General features: G+C 37.8%; 1 protein-coding gene across 2 annotated transcripts; it reads right to left on the bottom strand.

Moving 5' to 3' along the window:
* Window positions 1-213: 213 nt before the first annotated feature.
* On the bottom strand, window positions 214-18,192 carry c10h14orf180 (chromosome 10 C14orf180 homolog). Of its 2 annotated transcripts, XM_026934228.3 has the most exons (10): window positions 17,774-18,191; window positions 15,927-15,957; window positions 13,826-13,912; window positions 12,625-12,748; window positions 6,336-6,366; window positions 6,127-6,235; window positions 4,932-5,086; window positions 4,710-4,827; window positions 4,166-4,192; window positions 214-2,509 (listed from the first exon to the last, which is right to left on the bottom strand). In XM_026934228.3, the coding sequence occupies exons 1-10, from the start codon at window positions 17,924-17,926 to the stop codon at window positions 2,304-2,306; spliced, it is 1,041 nt and encodes a 346-aa protein (XP_026790029.1). In that variant the 5' UTR covers window positions 17,927-18,191; the 3' UTR covers window positions 214-2,303. The 2 variants fall into 2 exon arrangements, with proteins under 2 accessions (XP_026790029.1, XP_034164181.1); XM_034308290.2 differs by lacking the exon at window positions 4,166-4,192 and having other exon boundaries at window positions 17,774-18,192.
* Window positions 18,193-23,223: the final 5,031 nt, after the last annotated feature.

Here is a 23,223-nt window from a genome sequence, read left to right as displayed (position 1 = left end):
GTGGTAGCATACATCATCTTTCTGGTTTGCAATATTGTTTATTAGATGGCTTTTATTGATGACCTGTTACAGTGTGATTTAATCTGAGAGAAAGGAGAGAACCTTAAAAAGGCACTTTTATTAAAAGTAGTCTCATACAGTGTCAGTAATGAAAAGTGGAGAGGAGACACACCCAACCAAATCAAACACGGAATATAAAGAGAACATGTGCTCTGTCTGATGAGACTTTATTGCTTTATAGCAAATAAAGTATCAAATCATCTATATTCAATTCCCTTTTAAGTGAACATTGCCTTATACAACAGTACACATGTACAGTATTAAGCTGTGCTATACAATGGACAATCATGCGCTGTATATTGTTTAGCTTTTTATGCATAATTATGTACAAAGATACACTCAGTGTAATTGTTCTTCAAAAAGATTTTCGGACATTTTATGTGACTTAGACCACCATTCATTTCCTCACAAATATCTCACAGTGGTTTTATTTTCTGCATCTCATGGTAAGGAATGAATTTGTTGGACTTTATACAATTTGTCCTAATTATCACTGCTCCTGCTGTACAGGTAAGTATAGTGTGTACAGCCCCATGGAAACACATCTAATGTCCAGCATTAATCTGTAGTAGGACTGAGAATTAATGAATGATGGTGAGACTTATTTAGTGTCTTGGAACCAAAAGGTTATGGATTGTTTAGGTAAATCTTTTTTTTTTCATTCTTAAATGAAAAACACTCATTAAAAGGGATTATATCTGACACATACATAATATACATTGAGAATATTGAGTATGTATTTGGTATAATCCCCTTATCCCTGAAGGCATTTTAATATTTTTACTATCATTTTTGTAAAATAATTATGCTACATGGATATTTCATCTAAGCCAAACAAAATGAAAGCTTGTACCAGCAATTTAAGTACTGAAACCATTTCATTCCTTATTATCAATGTTGCATTTCCCACCATATTGTTTGCAGTAATTTGCCTGTTTCATAAAAAACATAAAACTGCTCCATTCCTTTCAAAATATAGCACTTTTCATCAGTATTATTGGTATTATTGGCATGTATAACAATCACAGAAAGAGCATTTTATTGCTTGAACATTTTATCATAGTTGGTACTGAATGCCTATTTATATCTGTTAGGTTTAAGTGGAAATATACCATTGGCTTTAAAGGTTTAAAAATCCTCTCTAACGAAGTAAAACATGATATAATTAAAATCACTGATGCTGAGAGCACTTAAAAATTAACAAAAACATAACCAAAATTATATTAACTATAGAAAATATTAGATTAAAAAAATACAAAAATAGTCAAATAAATAGAAGTATTATATACACACACACCAGCTGGTTCTTGCAAAAATAAACTCAGCAACCAGGAACATAGAAATAATGCAAATCTACTAATCTGGATTTTTTTAAACTAAAAATTTCCTTGCCCTTTGAATTATGAAGTAAATCTGACCTGGCAGAATATATGGCTGGCTACACTGTGAAACAGTCTTGTTTCACTTTTTTAGTAAATGTAAAAGATGGAAACATTGTGCTTAACCTTACACCATAGTCTATCATTTGAAACAGAGTTATACTGAGTATCGAGTGTTATTCGTGAGAATATGTACAATGTGCACAATAAGATGGATTACTTAGGTGACAGTCATTAATATTTCCTATTTACATGTGTAATTATTCAAAGCATACTGGATTAATAGTGAAAAATGTTGCATTCTATATAGACAGCTGTGTTTTGCATTCTATATAGACAGCTGCAGACTGTAGTAAATAAGAAAATATGTGAAAATAGGTGCAGCTGTGAGATTGGCTGTGAAACTTTGTATATTGATTTAAAGAATAAATCTAATTTTCAATTTTCTTCAATCTAAATCTAATTTTAATACATTAAGATTTTGTTTGATGATTCCCATGAGTATTCTTCAAATAGGTGGTAACGAACATCAACATGGTCTAAACACAACTGCTACAAGGACAAATATAGATTTAAAATGTATCTGCCTCTCAGTAAAAATGAGGATATGGCATTAAAGTCGTAAAGGGCATAAGAATGCCATCTGTGGATGGTGTGCAAAAGTTAACTGGATTTTGAAGGCATTTTCAGTCCCAGGGTGGGGACCATCAAATAAAGGGTCTTATTTTAAGCACCCATTATTCCAATGTTCTTCCATGAAACCATGATTCTCAGCTTTGTAGTCTTTTCTGTGCCATTGTCTGGTTTTCTGTGCTCATGGGAGCATGGGTGGAGAACAGTGATGCCACTGGTTGTCTGTTATGGTCACTGCATGGTCAGCCAGATCCAGCAGCCCCACAGGATTTGTTTGAACCGCAGCAGATAGACAGCCAGTGCTGCCTGTAGTTCCTCACAGGCACGATGGGGCCGTCGGCGGTGTGTGCAGTACAGAGCTAAACCCAATGCTGAGAGCAGCAGGAACAGACATGTAAGCAGGGCCAGGTGGGGACGGCTCTGAGACGAGTCATATCCTGCAGATGACAGAGGTCACAGAGGTAAAGAGCAGCCAGCAACAAAAGGATTAAAAGGTATATATTAATAATGTCAGGTCTGGATTTCTGAATAATGGTTTCACTGTCCCTAAACACATTATATCACATGATATCTTTTTTTATACCCATCTGCAGCTCTGTGTCAAGAGCAGATAGAATAATGGAGATGACAGGTTGATATAAAAAAAGAGCCTCATTTACAGAAGCATTGAGGCAAACAATTCAAAAAACACAAGAGGTAAAGCAGTGTCCAAAAAGAAAAATCAGAAACAATAAAGCAGAACTACCAGCAGCTTTATGTAAAAGGGGCAAACCAAGGCAAATTGAGGAGTATATATACACAAGTAAATGAGGCTAAATGAAGTGAGCTCATTCAGTGGGTTGGGGAAGTGGGTGTGGTTGTTGGCTGTGGACTCTGGAAGCTTTGATTGGAAAAGGCGGTTACAACCTAAGAAAATGGTTAACATTTTCTGTTTCATGAAAGCAATTTTACAGATCTCATTGTTTCCTAATTTGACTATTCGCTATTCACTATTCTATAATTAGACACATTAATAAAGACCATTTAAATAAATTAAATAAAACATGCAAACTTTTTAGCCACATCGTAACAGGATTTCAGTAGAAAAAAAGACTATTTTAAAAAGACTATATTACATTTTTTTTTCAACTTTTACTTTTTTTTATTTTTCACCTACAACCAAGGGGATACAAACTCTAATAAGGAAATACACTTGGATGAGCACTTTATTAGGAACAGCTGTACACCTACTCATTCATGCAATTATCTAATCAGCCAATCATGTGGCAGCAGTGCAATACATAAAATTAGGCAGATACGGGCCAGCAGCTTCGGGTAATGTACACATCAACCATCAGAATATGGGGAATATTTTCTTGGCACATTTGGGCCCGTTAATTCCAATCATCGCTTGAATGACCATGTGCATCCCTTCATGGCCATAATTTACCCATCTTCTAATGTCTACCTCCAGAATGATAATGCACCATGTCACAAAGCAAAAGTCATCACAAACTGGTTTCATGAACATGATAATGAGTTCAGTGTTCTTAAGGGCCTTCCCAGTCATCGGATCTGAGTCCAATAGAACACCTTTGGGATGTGGTAGAATGGGAGATTCGCAGCATGAAAGTGCATCTGAAAAATCTGCAGGAATTGCTTGATGCAGTCATCTCAACATGGACCAGAATCTCAAAGGAATGTTTCCTACATCTTGTGGAATCCATGCCATGAATAATTGAGGCTGTTTTGAAAGCAAAGGGAGGCCCTACCCAGTATTAGTATAGTGTTCCTAATAAAGTGCTCATTGGGTGTAAAATTCATTGAGTGAAGCAATACTCAAACAAAAGAAAGAGGCATGCTAAGGTCTATGAATTAAATTACATAAATGCTTTAGATGCATGCAGTGCACTGAATTCCTCAATTACTTAAAATGGTGAATACTACTTTCCTGAATGCTGTTTTGGGTTTCTCATCAAAACTTGTAGAGGCCAAACAAAACTATATTGTGCCCCTATTTGTGACTACAGAATGTGTCAAGTTCACACAAGATGAGTTCGTGCATCATGCACATTACATTAATAATATCACTGTTCAGTACAACATACACTCACCTCCTAAACAGTCATAGTATGGAATGTCTGTGAATCCAAAATAATGAAAGAGCAATTTAGACCTCCATTCCTTGTAATTATTAGATTCTCTAGGCTTAGAAAAGCATGCCTAAGACCAATAACAGCTGGTAGAACAATATTCATCAATCACAGTGAAGTCATGTTGCCATTTAAATTGAATGCCTTGGTAGAATAATAAAAAATGAAGAAATGTAACAGGCCTACAAAGACAAATGTGAAAGCACTGTATATCCCTAAAGAAAAACCTGCTAACACAATAGACATGACTATATTGTCTTCCTGTCAAAAGGATAATAGCACAGACTACATGGTACCTCATTTGCATGTATAATTAATTATGTGTGTAAATCACTTGGGTATGTGAATGTGCTGTTGAACCTGGTTGATTCATGAACTTCACTCCCACAGGCAAAGATCTGTCACAACTCTTTAATTTACTTTACTCATTTTCTTCAAGTACTAGCTCTTAATGATACAGCTCTCACTTCAGAGTGACCTGCAGGTCTCCAGTTTAGTCTCTTACCATGAACAGTAATCTCCGGTTCACTGAAATGAACACGCCTCTCTGGTTTCCGCCGCTGAGTCGAGAATGGCTCGTTGGTCCTCTTTAGGATGGAGATGGGGATCTTACTGTTGATGACCTATAGACAGGGGTATGAAAATTATTCTTTCTTGGTGCCTAAGCATATTATCTAATTCAATAATATCTTGAAACCAACAGTGCAACTAACAAATACCAAAGTACCTTTGGTTTTGGGGTGTCTGATGGAGGATGTGGGTCTTTTCTGTGCCAGAGCTCAGAATCTTTATCACTGAGAGCGAAACCGTTGAGTGTATTGTTGTATGACTCAGGGGCAGAGGATGTTTTTGACAGAGCTGACACACACTGACCCAATGAGTCTGTGAAATGAGCAGGTAGTGTTGAAGCACTTTTAGTCCACGATGAATATCACAATGCATACAGTAACATTTTTCTTTAAGTCATTTTACATTTTAAGCTGAGAAGGCATTGTGGAATGCCTTTGAAATAAGAATGGTGTTTAGCTGCATTCAAATGATGTGCAAAAACCAGGGCTGTGTTTTCCAAAAGTATTTTACAGCATTTAGATCATCATACATTGGTAGAGCGAGCATCACATCGGACACTCTCACTAACAGTTAACATGATCGTAATGATGCTTTTGGAAAACTAAAGCTTACTTGTAACCTGAAGTGCCTAATGTAAGACATAATGTATACAGTAATGAATGTGTTACTGTTCTATAGCTTCATTTAAATCCCAACATGGGATGGCAATTTTTGAATTCCTCTTGTGAAAGGTTGGTGATTATCTTTCTTTGTAAACAGGAGAGTATGTGACTAATATACACTCATTTTTCGGAAGGCTATATTCTGCACCTGTACTAAGATGCTGAGCCATACAGATGACATGTTGTACTGAAAGCATTTTCTTAAAACAGCTTGACCATGTGCAGCGACATCTGGCATGCCTCCCAGCATAACAGAAATAAAAGAGGCATCACAACTCTCCCCCGAAATCTCCAGAAAGCTAGAGAGACAATATGACCCATATTAAAATAATAAAGAAAAAGAGAGGAAGACTTGTCCTCATAGTGTTAAATTAATGTAAAGTATTTTCTGTTTAATGACTAAATAAAACTTATAGTTGTATCAATAGATGGATGAATCCTGTAAATAGTAATATATTTAGAATAAACATTCAGAAGCTTTTTCACATTTGTGGATAATTTCTTCTAAATTAAGTACACCATAGTATACTGAATACATTATATGTATTTTTTAAATATATATTTATATTTTTGATATTGTTTTTATTATATATCAAAATGATTATAAACTGGCATTATTGAACTTCAGTTTCAACTGAACAGTTACTTTAGTGTGATTGTTCATTAACTTCTACCAGCAGCTTATTGTACCTGAGTATTCAGTCTTGCCAATCTCAGCATAGACCGTGCCCAGTAGCTCCAGGCTCCTGGCTGTGATGGGGTGATCATTACCAAATGCTCGTTGGTGTATTTTTGTGGCCTAAAACAAGCAGAGACAATATATGTAAACCTATAATAATAATACTATTATCTCATGGTTTATTTATCAGTACTTCTTGCTGGTACCACAACATACATACCTTGCCGCTGTACTCTAAAGCAAGATGGGGTCTGAAAAGAAAATAACTTTTTGTTCAAAGAAATAAGGAAAATCACAAATATCCTCAGAGCATTTCAGGGTACATTACATAATGCTGTGCATATACACACTGAAGACTCCAAAGTTATTATTGTCTGAGGCTCAGAATATGATTGTGTGACAAAAATGGTGTGTTTTTGTCACACAAAAAAAAATTGTTTTATTGTCATAAAACAATATTGGGCAGTCAGCGGACACATGCAGTGCCAGTTTGGTGTATACTAGTATGTTTTAGTCATATTACTACTTTACTTGAAGCTACAGTGCATAAGATTTTTAGTTAAAATGAAAAACATGGCTACGCAGTCAGGATAAAAAAAAAAAACTCTATAATATGATGTTTCTGAGCTGCTGTGAGTCACCTGGACATATCTGTAATAGTAATTCACAGCCTGTGTTGTGTCAGGGATGTCAGGTCAGATTTAGCAGGAATGTGTGTGCATTAGGCAAGTACAAATGCATAGTAACAGACTAAAGCCATCGGCCAATCAGTGGGGAGAGAGAGAGAGAGAGAGAGAAAGTAAGACAGTGAGAGTGTAAAAATGTAAGAAAAATGGATTCAGGCATGATGGAGTTTTAGCTTTTCTTTGTTGAGCTGGTAAGGCATTTATTCACAGTTGTTAAGCTGTTTTAGCAAGAAAACTCATTATATTCAGCTAGTGGCTAATTTGTTTGATGTGTTATGTGTTTTTCAGCTAAACTGGGCAAAAGCCAAGCAAACACTTCTTCTGTTCGTACTTGGTGTGTGTGATTTTGACAGCTCTGTGTCTTTTTATCCTCTAAACTGTTTTTGCTAGTGCACTAAAATCGTGATTCAGTTTTGTCTTCTGCCTGTTTTACTGCAAGTATTTTAACTTTGAAGTTTTATTTTATCCACTAGTTTGTTTAGCTATCGTGCTAACAAAGGCTGGTGAGTTATTATGATTTGTCATACTGTATTGAACTGTTCTACTGTAAAGTGCATTTTATTGATGTTTGGTAAAACATGGTTACATTGGATCTGGGGATGGCTGCTTTGTGACAGTGTTAAAAGTGTTACAAGTGCTATATAAATAATATAAATGAAAACTAAATTAAATTGATAACAATAAAATTGTTAAAAGTGTTATATAAATGAAAACTGAATTGAATTGATAACAGCAGATAATTATATCCTCGGAGTCACAAATACTTAAGTGTGTCCAAAATGACATTCTACCCTTTGCTATGTAGGTATCCTATTTAGCGAGTGTGGTTTGGGACAAAGCTCTGAATTCTCATTGAATAGGTATTACTTTGCAGTCAGAGTCATGAGATTAATCAGCAAAATAGCTTTGGCATTCACAGTTACTGTATATAAAGCATGTAAAATTGAACATAAAATGGCAGACTGTTCATAGTCTGTACAAAACAGTTTTGATCATAAATAAAACACATAAAATGACTATTTTGATGCTGAATTACTTTAGATACTTCAATTTAAATAAGAAATAATACTTTAATACTTCTGTTTTAGTAGTTGTCTTGTGGTTAACTTTTACCTAAATTATATTTCATTTAATTATTTCTACTCAAGTATGACTACTGCACACATAATAATTTGTACAGAACAGCATCAAGATTTAACAATACTGAAGTGCATTGAACTGGTGATAAAGAGTCAAAGCCTGTGAAATAGTGCTGATACAGGCATCATGTAACTTTTGGTAGCATTTGAGAAACACTCAGCAGAATTCTACAAAGGCTTCATGTCAGGTCATCCCTGAGAAAATCCAGAATGATGTTCTTATAATGTGAGAGAGATTTAAAGCATTTTATATTACAACACACCACATACCATAGTATAAACTTTATACTATATATTGATAGTAAATAATAGACTGTGTACGTAGTGTATATTTATAGGCACCAAACGCAACAAAGAGAGTCATGGACTGTAGGTCAACAGACAAAAATACACTGAGACTAAAAATAGCATTGTAGTAGTTCATTTATAAAGACTACATGTAATCGTTGGTGGAAACTCGGCTCACTGATCTGGCACCCTTACATACAAATACCTTCTTTCAAAGTACAACAACAAAGCTATGCAGTGTCAGGTATGTGGTTCTATTTCAGTGCATGGGGTACAACAAATCCAACCATACATGCACTGTGACACCAGCTGAGGTCTCTATTAGAGGCCTTGCTTATATTGTTGCACCTTCATGTGTTTGCGTGTTTTGTAAGTCGCTTTGGATAAGAGCGTCTGCTAAATCACTAAATGTAAATGTACACCGATCAGCCATAACATTATGGCCGCTGACAGGTGAAGTGAAAAATATTGATTATCTCGTTACAACAGCACCTGTCACGGGTTGAGATATATTAGGCAGCAAGTGACCAGTCGGTTCTCGAAGTTGATGTGTTGGAAACAGGAAAAATGGGCAAGCGTAAGGATTAGAGAGACTTCGACAACGGCCAAATTGTGATGGCTAGATGACTGGGTCAGAGCATCTTTAAAACAGCAGGCCTTGTGGGGTGTTCCCGGTATGCAGTGGTTAGTACCTACCAAAAGTGGCCCAAGGAAGGACAACCGGTGAACTAGCTACAGGGTCATGGGCGCCCAAGGCTCACTGATGCGAGTGGGGAGTGAAGGCTAGTCCGTCTGGTCTGATCCCACGGAAGAGCTATTGTAGCATGAATTGCTGAAAAGTTAATGCTGGCTATGACAGAAAGGTGTCAGAACACACAGTGCATCGCAGCTTGCTGCGTATGGGGCTGCGTAGCCACAGACCTGTCAGAGTGCCCATGCTGACCCCTGTCCACTGCCAAAAGTGCCTACAATGGACAGGCGAGCATCAGAACTGGACCACAGAGCAATGGAAGAAGGTGGCCTGGTCTGATAAATCACATTTTCTTTTACATCATGTGGAAGGCCGGGTGCGTGTGCATCATTTACCTGCGGAAGAGATGGCACCAGCATGCACTATGGGAAGAATGCAAGTTGGCGGAGGCAGTGTGATGCTCTGGGCAATGTTCTGCTGGGAAACTTTGGGTCCTGGCATTCATGTCGATGCTATTTTGACACATACCACCTCCCTAAACATTGTTGCAGACCAGGTACACCCCTTCATGGCAACAGTATTCCCTAATGGAAGTGACCTCTTTCGGCAGGATAATGCGCCCTACCACACTGTAAAAATTGTTCAGGAATGGTTCGAGGAACATGACAAAGAGCTCAAGGTGTTGACTTGGCCTCCAAATTCCACAGATCTCAATCCAATTGAACATCTGTGGGGTGTGCTGGCCATCACGTCCGATCCATGGAGGCCCCACCTCGCAACTTACAGGACTTAAAGGATCTGCTGTTAATGTCTTTGTGCCAGATACCACAGCACACCTTCAGGGATCTAGTGGAGTCCATGCCTCGATGGGTCAGGGCTGTTTTGGCAGTAAAAGGGGGACCAACACAATATTAGGCAGGTGGTCATAATGTTATGGTTGATCGGTGTAAATGTAGAGGCAGTAGAATGTGTGACCTGTACTAGCAAATATGGAGTTGCTCTGTCCTTGTGAATGTAGGATGACATATTTGAATAACACTGCCCCCCTCATTTGATATTCTAATTTCTGTCACTTTAGGTTTGTGGTTCCTTAATGGAAATTTCTGTCTTAGCATGAGCAACTTGTTAACAACATGCATAGCTCCTAATACAATAAGACTTGTGACCTTCATGTGCACATATTATGCACACATTGCTGTGTTGTTGCTATCTATAGAATACTGTATATCCTACTTTAAAATGCAGGGTTAGAGCCCACCAAGTCTGCAGGTCACCTGTACATCTGCTTATGATTATAGAGCATGCTCTTTCAGTGCAAGGCTGATTGTATCCAAGCTGTTATTCCTTAACCCTAGTCCAGTTTCACTAAGTAATGGATTGGTGTCAGTTTGCTTGGTTTTGGACTGTTCACATGGGACAAATGATCAGCAGTTACACAGCACAGCTCTCAGAAGAGAGTGCTTTCAGCAAGGGCAGCACTGCTTGCCATCACTGCACTGAAAGATTCAAGAGGCCTGTTCACCCTGTGGGGGTGAGCTATTAAAAGTGTGTGTATATTCAAGGATGGCTTTAGCAGTCCTACAGATGTTAGCTACACCTGAGCCAAGGGCTGATGATGTCAGACTTCCTCATCTATTTTTTACTCAGCTATTGAAATTCAGATGCAAATTGACATAAAACTGCAGGTACTGGATGGGTCAACACTAAAACTGTCTCACTCTAACACTGGCTGACAGAGTTCCTGGAATCAACATACAGCTGCAGTGGTAAAAATGTTAAGAGCTTTAACTTTTTGTGAATTATTAATGAACACACCACATGGTACTTCTGACTTTAAAGAAAACCCATCCTTAATATTTCATAAGCAAATTCTGCTGAGCTGAAGTGCTTATGTCTGGAGAGTTACACACTGAAAATAAATGTACCTGCTTTTTCAGTGGGCATGTACAACCTGAATCACTGCCCTTTCGTGCTTTCTTCTGTTACCTGACCCACTGTTCCAAGGCTTAGATTAAAAGATTACAATGCAAATACCAACATCTATCCTGGTGCCCTCGGAAACATAATCTTACAAGGCCAATGATAAAATCTCAATCGCTATCTCAATTTTTTCAAAATTGTCTAAATAAGTAGTCTAATTATTTCAGCATCAAAAGGTGTCCTCTGCAAAATAATGTTAAATGTTACAATAAGGTTAAAATCTGTAATCAGTGGCAACAGAAGTGGGCATAAGCAAGGATCTCTGTGTCCATGTGTGTACGTGCTGGCCATAATAGGTCTCCCTGGTTAAGTTAATCCCTTTGAGGAAACAGGACACCTATGCGAGGGTGCCCTAGTAACACGTGAAGCCTGGGAAGTCACATAACACTTGTAACTCTCCTGCCTTTTTATCAGTCAGTGCATTTGTGGTTCAGTCTAATAATCCATTTTACATGTCTTATATATTTTTTTTATTTGGCACATGCTTCTATCCAAAGCTACTTACAAGTGAGGCACAATTCAATACAAGCACATAATTGTCACACTAGTCACAAAGCTGTCAATCAAACCATGAATGATGCAATCTGGCTAGGTACACTTACAGTAATGGTAGTAATATACAATATAACAATAATGCAGTAATATAGAAATAATAGAGCAATCTACAGAAGTACTCATAGCCTTGGGTAAACACTTCAGTGTTTAACAGTGTGTTATTGTTATTATATACACTGCCAGTCAAAGGTTATTGAACCTGGTGTTTCTTATATTTTACTACCACAGATCAAACAACATGATACAGAACAGCAATTCAATAAGCAAACCTTAATCTTTGTGGAACTTATTAACTGGTTGTTCTCAAATCTGAATATGCTCTTACTTTATTAAAGGCAGGAATTTGTAGAAGGTGGAACCTGTTAAGCCTATAGATAAAGATATAATATAAATATATGGTGCTACAAGTGCATCATTAAAGTGCTACATATTTTGCCCTTTTCCAATTAGATTAAAGCCTTTTATAACATTTCTCAATTCACTAAACATTTAATAAACATTTCTCAATTCACATATATGTATTCCTTGGCTAGATTTTAAGTTTAACAGTATTTAATATTATGTAATTTACGCAAAAATGCTATTATATGGGTTAGTCAAAAACTTTTGGCTGGTATTTTATGCTCAAATGATTTACGAATACTGAAGGAATAAAACATAAAACATAAGGATATTTAAATTTGCAATATATCTATAATAATAATAAATAATAAAGAATAAATATTTGATGAGTCCTATGTACTAACAACAGCAATGTGCATAATGAGCAATAAGACAACCAGACTCTAGTACTCTACACTAATACACACAAGACTGAATTCAGCCAAATTCTGGCTTCCTATTTCACAAATCAATCTCCTCATATCCTTCTGAACCAGACACCAGTAAACCATGACCACCAGGGGAGCATTCTCTGTTAATAGATGTACACGCAAACATGACTTTGTAAATTTAATTTGAAGGTTCTTCAATAGATTTCTCTGATTTCTAAAAAAAAAAAAATACAAACAAAGCAGTACTTTCAAATAATATAATACGATAATCTACAATTGAGCAAAATGGTATAGCATATTGAACCTTTTGCACAATAAGACACATGAAAAGGCTATATTTTATACCCATCCTCCTGAATGATGGAAAATGATATAGCATTGTTAGAAAAATTTGTACCTTTTACTCATGATGCAAAGTTGGGCCAGCCTCTCAAGATCCTGGGCCTGCAAGGCTTGTTCTGATAACTCCTCTTGGGAGAGCCATCCTGGAGAACCCACTGTACTGTCCTCCTGAGAGCCGACTATACAAACAAACACTGAGTTAGAAAACCCAAGACATTATGCCACAAGCGTCAGAACTCTACAGCGATCCAGAGACACACTACCCAAGCACAAGAGGGAACTGGACTGCATAGAAAGAGAAAGTAAGGACAGGACACCTGATTTTGCCACACCCAGATATTCAAATGTTCTTAAGCACACACAGTCACACACTTAGCAAACACTACTTCAAACACTATCATGAGAGAAAGTAAGAGAAGAAATACTGATTAAAAAAGTGGCACGAAATTAAGAATATGGTAGGTTGATAAAAAACAAAAACACTAAATATCTTAAAATAAAACTACAGTTGAACCTTATCTACAACACCTGCATAATATATGCACAACATAATATTGTAGTTTCTGTGAATATGAGGCTCAAGAAGTACTGCAGGTCTTAAACCTGACAGTACTCACTGGAGTCTCTTTGAGTAAAGCAGCAGGCCTGTCTACAGGGAGGCAGTCATGGCAATGCAATTCACAAGTGCTGAGTCAGGCTCCAGCATATCCCAGACTCTAACAGCTCTTTAATGAAATCAAGGATAGAGTAGCCATTTGTCTGTCTGAAGCAATGCACTTCCATTCTGAGCCCACACGCCAGCTGTGTGCTGCTTCAGCAGCATTGGACAACCAGGATGACACCATGCAGACATGCATCAGGCGAGGAGATGAATGGCTCCTCTCACTTCGTAAATAAAGATGAACATGGGCTAAATGTGCTGTTGCACTGCACAGGGAGTTAAAACCTTCCCTTGTTTTTAGTCTAGTGAGCATAACTGCGTAGCAATAACATGAAATATTTCTTAATGTTGTAGCTTACAGCACTGCCGTTCTAGCAAATGTATGCTCATCAACCCTAGCCTCGGCCAACAATTTCTTTATGGTTCTTTTTTAACTGGCCTTTTAAATCATATATTAAAGTTCCATAAGGTATTAATACTACTTTTTAAGTAAGCTAAAACCATAATAATATATGACCCTATAGGACCAGAGTGAACTATAATGGAACTTGTACAGAAGTAAGCAGGGGCTGGATAAATCATAAAACAGACTTGCCTGTGCTTCCTTGTAGAGCGGTGAGTTCGATCAATGCCACCTCATAGAACATCTTCTCTGCCTGAATGAACTGCAGTGCTTTCTCATCTGTTTTATATGAGTGAAGAAGCAGACTTGCTTATCATGAAGATTGCTGTGTTGTTATGACACAGCCAGGCCCTTATAATCAATTTAAAGAAATAAAAAAAAAAATTTCAAAGCTACTACATGTGACCTGTATTGTTTCAATGCAGTATGATTCTTTCCTAGATGAAGCAATGGAGCTACATTACCATCTTAAGCTTTTCTACACCTCCCTGAAAGTTGGTGATTGGGCAGTGTTGTCTGTACCAGTCACTCTCTCTCCATAGAAAGACATAAAGCATGTGACAGAACTATGAATAGACATGTATTTAAAAGTGTATTTACATAGACATAGGCATGCAGAAGGGAAAAAACTAATCTCTTTGTAAGATGATAGTGTTTGTGCTTGACAAGGAAAATATACTGAAAATAGATATGAATAGCCCACTTCACAGTAGGTTTCTATTACTAGAAATGCTTCTATTTTGGTATGACATGTTACAAACATAACTCTAATAACACCTAAAAAAAAAAAGATAAAAAAAAAGATTAATATCTGACATTGTAATGTATACAATTTCATACCTGTGCTATTCATAGAGGCTGATTTACAGTGCCAGGTAAGAATTATTCCAGGTAGCTTAACAGTGTATCAGACTGGAAAAATTTGGCAGCAGGATAATTTCAGCATCTGATGCCAGGGTAACACCACTGATAATTCAGACATCTGACTCACAGGCAAACACTACGAGCTAAACAACACCCAGTGATGCCACGGCATGTTGGCAGGTAGCAGCTGTCCTACAAGTAGAAATTTTATTACCCTGTGGTTAATCTAATACGTGAATCATCACTAGTGATCCTTTGTGTCGTTCCTGCCAAAGTGCTAATATGAAATTATCTTTTTTCTGGATTATGACATTCTTACATACAAGGCTTTGCATGGTTTGGCTCCCCAGTATTTGGCTGAGATTTTAATCCCATTACACCCCAAAACATTCTCCACTCCTCCAGTTCTGGTCTTTTAACTGTCCCTCAGACTCATTTATGTACTATGGGTGATAGGGCATTTTCATCTTATGATCCAAAACTGTGGAACTCACTACCCCCTTAGAGAAGCCCAGTCTTTTAGTGCATTTAAATCTTCTCTCAAAACTTCTTTAGGATAGCTTTCACTTGATGACTTTTTAAAAAATTATTATTACAATTATTGTTATTATTATTGAATTGTATTTTATTGTTAGCTGTTTTGATAGATGTTATATACTATGTTTTATGCTATGTACTTCTGTTTCTATTTTCTTTTCAAGGTTAGTTTTGTCCAGTATATTAAGGACCTAACTAACTGTACTTGTACACGCTATCTAACAAACATTGATTATCAGAGATTATCTGTGTCAAATTGGATTTTAATTAGACTGAGTGAGATGAGGTCTTCCTTAAAATGTCCAAGAAATAACAGTTAGTGATTAAGGATTGCACTGGAAATAAATAAATGATCCAAGGAATGAGGGTAGAGCAAAGGTTGGCTCACTTTTTTGTTTGCAGGTTAATGACATGGAAAGTGAAATCTTCTTGTTTGAATGTTGTAATCTTTTTAGGTCTTTTTGCACCCAGGGCTATATACAGGCATTACAGGAGTTTTTCTGTAGTTCTGATACAGTTTTCTGTAGATTTTGAATACATGAAATGAAATGATAAATGTTTGCAAATCCTCTTAGAAGAGAAACAAACAACACAACAATGCACTCGCCAAATCACAGAGATGAAGAAGTGACAGCTACAAGCAAGATGTGTACACTCTATAACACAGGAAGTGTTTTATTTCCTCCTAGAAATGTAAATGTTAACTTTGACAAACTTCTGTTTGACAAATACACAGCCAAGAATAATTTGTAGTGTTCTAATACACAAATGTGTTTGCTGAGTTGTGTGTGAAGGCTAAAATGCTCTAGGCCTTCTTGTCATCATAGAGGATGAGAAGATACCCAGAGGAATGCTCTGTGCAACATTTCTTGACCTTTCCAGGAAAGGATACAGTTTTTCTCATCGATGAAGAGTTCAGCAATCTATCAAAGAGAATAAAAACACACACAACTTTATCTAACATCGTCTACTAATCCTAACAGCTTATGATGAGCTCAAAGATGACAAAATAATTTTAGAAACATTACTCTTCCAAGAAAAATGTCAAAGCAAATCTAGCGACTCTAAATATGTCACTTTCTACACTAGTATTCAATACTGCAACACTAGTGAATTCACCAGACGTGAGAGGCATTTAGGATCTTGTTTATATGTGACCAGACTCTGTGTCATGCCACACATTCCTTTAGGCTTGAGTTATTGTTTATGTACTGGCCATTTCCTGAGACACTTGGAAACTTCCACACAGGCTATGCTGATTAAATGTTATCAGAGAATAGAGCTATTATTTGAATAAGTGTCATCAGACAGTCACTTTAATGTCTAGATTAGACAAGGACATGTTCATGTGACGACAAACAGTAATGTGAACTGTTTTGGTTTTGTCTTAGAGTTAAATGGAAAGTGCTACTGGATGGTGCTGTATCACGTGGACCAGGAGCAGGGGTGGAAAATACTTCAGTTATTGTCCCATGACTGTGAAAAAGTATGCAGATTTATAATTTACTTGAGTATTATTGAAAGTGACTACTTGTACTCTTACTTAATTACATTTCCAAGAGAAAAAAAACATCTTACATTTTTATTTACATCAATCGAATGGGCTCAGTTTAGCATCCAGTTATATCCATTCAGGTTCCTCCTTGTAGAAAAAAATTCATCATCTGCAGTGACCTTCTCATGATGGACAAGCCACCAGACTGCATTGTGGAACTTGAGGATGAGTGCCACTGACCCTGCCTCAGTAAAATGTTTCAATATGCTGGAGTTAGCAAAGGCTCGTATAAAATGAGAGATCTCCTCTGTCTCCCTAGATGGTCTGCATTCCATCTAATTTGAAAAAGTATGCTGATGTAAGATTTGCTAATGTTAACTGACATTAGCAAATTAGCTATATCCAACTAATTTAGCCTGTTTTCTATGCTAATTGCAGTTTAGAATAACACTGATTCCTGTAGCTAACATAATCAGGTAGGCAGCAAGTCAAATTCCATTTACTTTTTTGCTTTTTAATACTTGAGTATATTTAAAAGTAGCAACGCTTTTACTTTCACTTGAGTAATTTTTTGCTAGATACTTCCCATTTTAATTCAGTAAGATATTGACACATTATCTATCTATTCAATAAGTATAATTTCTCAGTACTTTGTCCACCCCTGACCAGGAGGCACATTTTTCTACAAGTCAGCAGTTACTTATAGTGACAAAAAAACTAATCACATACATAACACATACAATATGTTCTAAATTGTCAGTATCTGTATGCCAACACATATGTGGCATGTCTGTCATTAAAAGTGAATGTTTTCATTCTTCAGTTAGCAATGCTATGGCATTGGCCTGTGATCTAGCTTGATTTATGTTAGTGTGCCATTAAATCAAGAGACGCCACATACCAGCCATGACTGTGTGGGTCCTGATTGCTTATGAACCTCCATTAACTGAATGTGTCTAAATGCTGCGCACATTCTCATGCCTGTCCCTGTGCATGCAGACTGAGCCAACATGCCATACAAGCAGAGATGAATCTAGGTCAGATATGACATCTTTGAGGTGTGCAGAACATTTACATAACTGTAGCATTTTAAGAGTACCAATTCATATCACTCTGACAAAGCAAGAGCTTATGATAAATTATATACTACACATTTGCCTCCTAGTGTAGAGTGAGTGATGAATGCAGTCTGTGCATCCTGGTGCATTCTAGTGTGGAGCTCTGTCCTGCAGGCTGAGGCTCACCTGATGCAGGCAGTTTGGCAGCGAGTGAAAGCTCTGCACATGGGTCAGACCCAGCAGGCAGCTGAGGAAGCACTGCAGAGCCGCCCTGGAGTCACCCTCCTGCTGGAAGCGCCTGCCCTGCTCGAACAGGCCCTCACGGCCTCCGTTCAGCATCCCTTGCTTGGCACTACCCACCTCCGTGCACGGCCACACGCATTCATGTAGCACACAGCAGTTACACCTCCCATCTGAGCCGCACAAGCTCTCAGTCCCACGTATGAAGATAAAGCACTGCAGGCATGTGAAGAGGACAGGAGATGAAAAGAGACTGGAAAAAATTCAAGAGCGAAGAATGAAAGGAGTGGGCGGAGAGGATCACAGCTGTTCTACTGCCTCTTCTAACAGCTATTCTGTAAGACTCAAGGTTAGGTAGCGTGGGCGGGCGACAGCGAGGGAGGGAGGTAGAGAGAGGGGAAAGGATGGAGAGAGGGAGGGCAGGAGGGAGGTAGAGAGAAAGGAGGGCGGGAGGGAGGGAGGGAGGCAGAGAGAGAGAGAGAGCGAGGGAGAGAGGGGGAGCTCTGCTCTGTCTCCACCCACACTTGCACACTACCAGAGCTTGGATTTGTAAACTGACTGACAGGGCTTTTAGCCATACTGGTACCAATACAGATTTGAGATCTGAATGTACTAAATATCTCGGCCTGCATGTATTCCACAGTTAATTATTATTTTAATTATTTATTAATTTAGTTTTATGTGAGCAGTTTTTATTCCATTTTACAATATACTCATTTTTAGCAAGCATTATAAATTATGTTTTGATAATATAAGTTAAAGCTTCTTCACTCAGAATCACATTAACTTGATTTAAAATCTCACTAACCAGTGACATCCAGAAGAGCATGGGTTCCCTTTTGAGTCTGTTACACAGCCAGGCCCTTATAATCAATTTAAAGAAATAAAAAAAAAAATTTCAAAGCTACTACATGTGACCTGTATTGTTTCAATGCAGTATGATTCTTTCCTAGATGAAGCAATGGAGCTACATTACCATCTTAAGCTTTTCTACACCTCCCTGAAAGTTGGTGATTGGGCAGTGTTGTCTGTACCAGTCACTCTCTCTCCATAGAAAGACATAAAGCATGTGACAGAACTATGAATAGACATGTATTTAAAAGTGTATTTACATAGACATAGGCATGCAGAAGGGAAAAAACTAATCTCTTTGTAAGATGATAGTGTTTGTGCTTGACAAGGAAAATATACTGAAAATAGATATGAATAGCCCACTTCACAGTAGGTTTCTATTACTAGAAATGCTTCTATTTTGGTATGACATGTTACAAACATAACTCTAATAACACCTAAAAAAAAAAAGATAAAAAAAAAGATTAATATCTGACATTGTAATGTATACAATTTCATACCTGTGCTATTCATAGAGGCTGATTTACAGTGCCAGGTAAGAATTATTCCAGGTAGCTTAACAGTGTATCAGACTGGAAAAATTTGGCAGCAGGATAATTTCAGCATCTGATGCCAGGGTAACACCACTGATAATTCAGACATCTGACTCACAGGCAAACACTACGAGCTAAACAACACCCAGTGATGCCACGGCATGTTGGCAGGTAGCAGCTGTCCTACAAGTAGAAATTTTATTACCCTGTGGTTAATCTAATACGTGAATCATCACTAGTGATCCTTTGTGTCGTTCCTGCCAAAGTGCTAATATGAAATTATCTTTTTTCTGGATTATGACATTCTTACATACAAGGCTTTGCATGGTTTGGCTCCCCAGTATTTGGCTGAGATTTTAATCCCATTACACCCCAAAACATTCTCCACTCCTCCAGTTCTGGTCTTTTAACTGTCCCTCAGACTCATTTATGTACTATGGGTGATAGGGCATTTTCATCTTATGATCCAAAACTGTGGAACTCACTACCCCCTTAGAGAAGCCCAGTCTTTTAGTGCATTTAAATCTTCTCTCAAAACTTCTTTAGGATAGCTTTCACTTGATGACTTTTTAAAAAATTATTATTACAATTATTGTTATTATTATTGAATTGTATTTTATTGTTAGCTGTTTTGATAGATGTTATATACTATGTTTTATGCTATGTACTTCTGTTTCTATTTTCTTTTCAAGGTTAGTTTTGTCCAGTATATTAAGGACCTAACTAACTGTACTTGTACACGCTATCTAACAAACATTGATTATCAGAGATTATCTGTGTCAAATTGGATTTTAATTAGACTGAGTGAGATGAGGTCTTCCTTAAAATGTCCAAGAAATAACAGTTAGTGATTAAGGATTGCACTGGAAATAAATAAATGATCCAAGGAATGAGGGTAGAGCAAAGGTTGGCTCACTTTTTTGTTTGCAGGTTAATGACATGGAAAGTGAAATCTTCTTGTTTGAATGTTGTAATCTTTTTAGGTCTTTTTGCACCCAGGGCTATATACAGGCATTACAGGAGTTTTTCTGTAGTTCTGATACAGTTTTCTGTAGATTTTGAATACATGAAATGAAATGATAAATGTTTGCAAATCCTCTTAGAAGAGAAACAAACAACACAACAATGCACTCGCCAAATCACAGAGATGAAGAAGTGACAGCTACAAGCAAGATGTGTACACTCTATAACACAGGAAGTGTTTTATTTCCTCCTAGAAATGTAAATGTTAACTTTGACAAACTTCTGTTTGACAAATACACAGCCAAGAATAATTTGTAGTGTTCTAATACACAAATGTGTTTGCTGAGTTGTGTGTGAAGGCTAAAATGCTCTAGGCCTTCTTGTCATCATAGAGGATGAGAAGATACCCAGAGGAATGCTCTGTGCAACATTTCTTGACCTTTCCAGGAAAGGATACAGTTTTTCTCATCGATGAAGAGTTCAGCAATCTATCAAAGAGAATAAAAACACACACAACTTTATCTAACATCGTCTACTAATCCTAACAGCTTATGATGAGCTCAAAGATGACAAAATAATTTTAGAAACATTACTCTTCCAAGAAAAATGTCAAAGCAAATCTAGCGACTCTAAATATGTCACTTTCTACACTAGTATTCAATACTGCAACACTAGTGAATTCACCAGACGTGAGAGGCATTTAGGATCTTGTTTATATGTGACCAGACTCTGTGTCATGCCACACATTCCTTTAGGCTTGAGTTATTGTTTATGTACTGGCCATTTCCTGAGACACTTGGAAACTTCCACACAGGCTATGCTGATTAAATGTTATCAGAGAATAGAGCTATTATTTGAATAAGTGTCATCAGACAGTCACTTTAATGTCTAGATTAGACAAGGACATGTTCATGTGACGACAAACAGTAATGTGAACTGTTTTGGTTTTGTCTTAGAGTTAAATGGAAAGTGCTACTGGATGGTGCTGTATCACGTGGACCAGGAGCAGGGGTGGAAAATACTTCAGTTATTGTCCCATGACTGTGAAAAAGTATGCAGATTTATAATTTACTTGAGTATTATTGAAAGTGACTACTTGTACTCTTACTTAATTACATTTCCAAGAGAAAAAAAACATCTTACATTTTTATTTACATCAATCGAATGGGCTCAGTTTAGCATCCAGTTATATCCATTCAGGTTCCTCCTTGTAGAAAAAAATTCATCATCTGCAGTGACCTTCTCATGATGGACAAGCCACCAGACTGCATTGTGGAACTTGAGGATGAGTGCCACTGACCCTGCCTCAGTAAAATGTTTCAATATGCTGGAGTTAGCAAAGGCTCGTATAAAATGAGAGATCTCCTCTGTCTCCCTAGATGGTCTGCATTCCATCTAATTTGAAAAAGTATGCTGATGTAAGATTTGCTAATGTTAACTGACATTAGCAAATTAGCTATATCCAACTAATTTAGCCTGTTTTCTATGCTAATTGCAGTTTAGAATAACACTGATTCCTGTAGCTAACATAATCAGGTAGGCAGCAAGTCAAATTCCATTTACTTTTTTGCTTTTTAATACTTGAGTATATTTAAAAGTAGCAACGCTTTTACTTTCACTTGAGTAATTTTTTGCTAGATACTTCCCATTTTAATTCAGTAAGATATTGACACATTATCTATCTATTCAATAAGTATAATTTCTCAGTACTTTGTCCACCCCTGACCAGGAGGCACATTTTTCTACAAGTCAGCAGTTACTTATAGTGACAAAAAAACTAATCACATACATAACACATACAATATGTTCTAAATTGTCAGTATCTGTATGCCAACACATATGTGGCATGTCTGTCATTAAAAGTGAATGTTTTCATTCTTCAGTTAGCAATGCTATGGCATTGGCCTGTGATCTAGCTTGATTTATGTTAGTGTGCCATTAAATCAAGAGACGCCACATACCAGCCATGACTGTGTGGGTCCTGATTGCTTATGAACCTCCATTAACTGAATGTGTCTAAATGCTGCGCACATTCTCATGCCTGTCCCTGTGCATGCAGACTGAGCCAACATGCCATACAAGCAGAGATGAATCTAGGTCAGATATGACATCTTTGAGGTGTGCAGAACATTTACATAACTGTAGCATTTTAAGAGTACCAATTCATATCACTCTGACAAAGCAAGAGCTTATGATAAATTATATACTACACATTTGCCTCCTAGTGTAGAGTGAGTGATGAATGCAGTCTGTGCATCCTGGTGCATTCTAGTGTGGAGCTCTGTCCTGCAGGCTGAGGCTCACCTGATGCAGGCAGTTTGGCAGCGAGTGAAAGCTCTGCACATGGGTCAGACCCAGCAGGCAGCTGAGGAAGCACTGCAGAGCCGCCCTGGAGTCACCCTCCTGCTGGAAGCGCCTGCCCTGCTCGAACAGGCCCTCACGGCCTCCGTTCAGCATCCCTTGCTTGGCACTACCCACCTCCGTGCACGGCCACACGCATTCATGTAGCACACAGCAGTTACACCTCCCATCTGAGCCGCACAAGCTCTCAGTCCCACGTATGAAGATAAAGCACTGCAGGCATGTGAAGAGGACAGGAGATGAAAAGAGACTGGAAAAAATTCAAGAGCGAAGAATGAAAGGAGTGGGCGGAGAGGATCACAGCTGTTCTACTGCCTCTTCTAACAGCTATTCTGTAAGACTCAAGGTTAGGTAGCGTGGGCGGGCGACAGCGAGGGAGGGAGGTAGAGAGAGGGGAAAGGATGGAGAGAGGGAGGGCAGGAGGGAGGTAGAGAGAAAGGAGGGCGGGAGGGAGGGAGGGAGGCAGAGAGAGAGAGAGAGCGAGGGAGAGAGGGGGAGCTCTGCTCTGTCTCCACCCACACTTGCACACTACCAGAGCTTGGATTTGTAAACTGACTGACAGGGCTTTTAGCCATACTGGTACCAATACAGATTTGAGATCTGAATGTACTAAATATCTCGGCCTGCATGTATTCCACAGTTAATTATTATTTTAATTATTTATTAATTTAGTTTTATGTGAGCAGT

Source organism: Pangasianodon hypophthalmus, chromosome 10 (assembly GCF_027358585.1).
Source record: "Pangasianodon hypophthalmus isolate fPanHyp1 chromosome 10, fPanHyp1.pri, whole genome shotgun sequence".
Lineage (NCBI taxonomy): Eukaryota > Metazoa > Chordata > Actinopteri > Siluriformes > Pangasiidae > Pangasianodon > Pangasianodon hypophthalmus.
Note: the sequence above shows the minus strand (reverse complement) of the source record. Positions and strands in the feature narration are given on the sequence as shown.

What these genes read in the sequence shown, in the direction of transcription:
- c10h14orf180 (XM_026934228.3), bottom strand. Translation starts at nt 17,926, where the DNA reads ATGCTGAACGGAGGCCGTGAGGGCCTGTTCGAGCAGGGCAGGCGCTTC. An exon ending in CAGACACCCCAAAACCAAAG is followed by an intron (nt 4,828 to 4,931) that starts GTACTTTGGTAT and finishes CCCTGTCTATAG; the next exon opens with GTCATCAACAGTAAGATCCC. An exon ending in ATACTATGACTGTTTAGGAG is followed by an intron (nt 2,510 to 4,165) that starts GTGAGTGTATGT and finishes TGTCATCTGCAG; the next exon opens with GATATGACTCGTCTCAGAGC.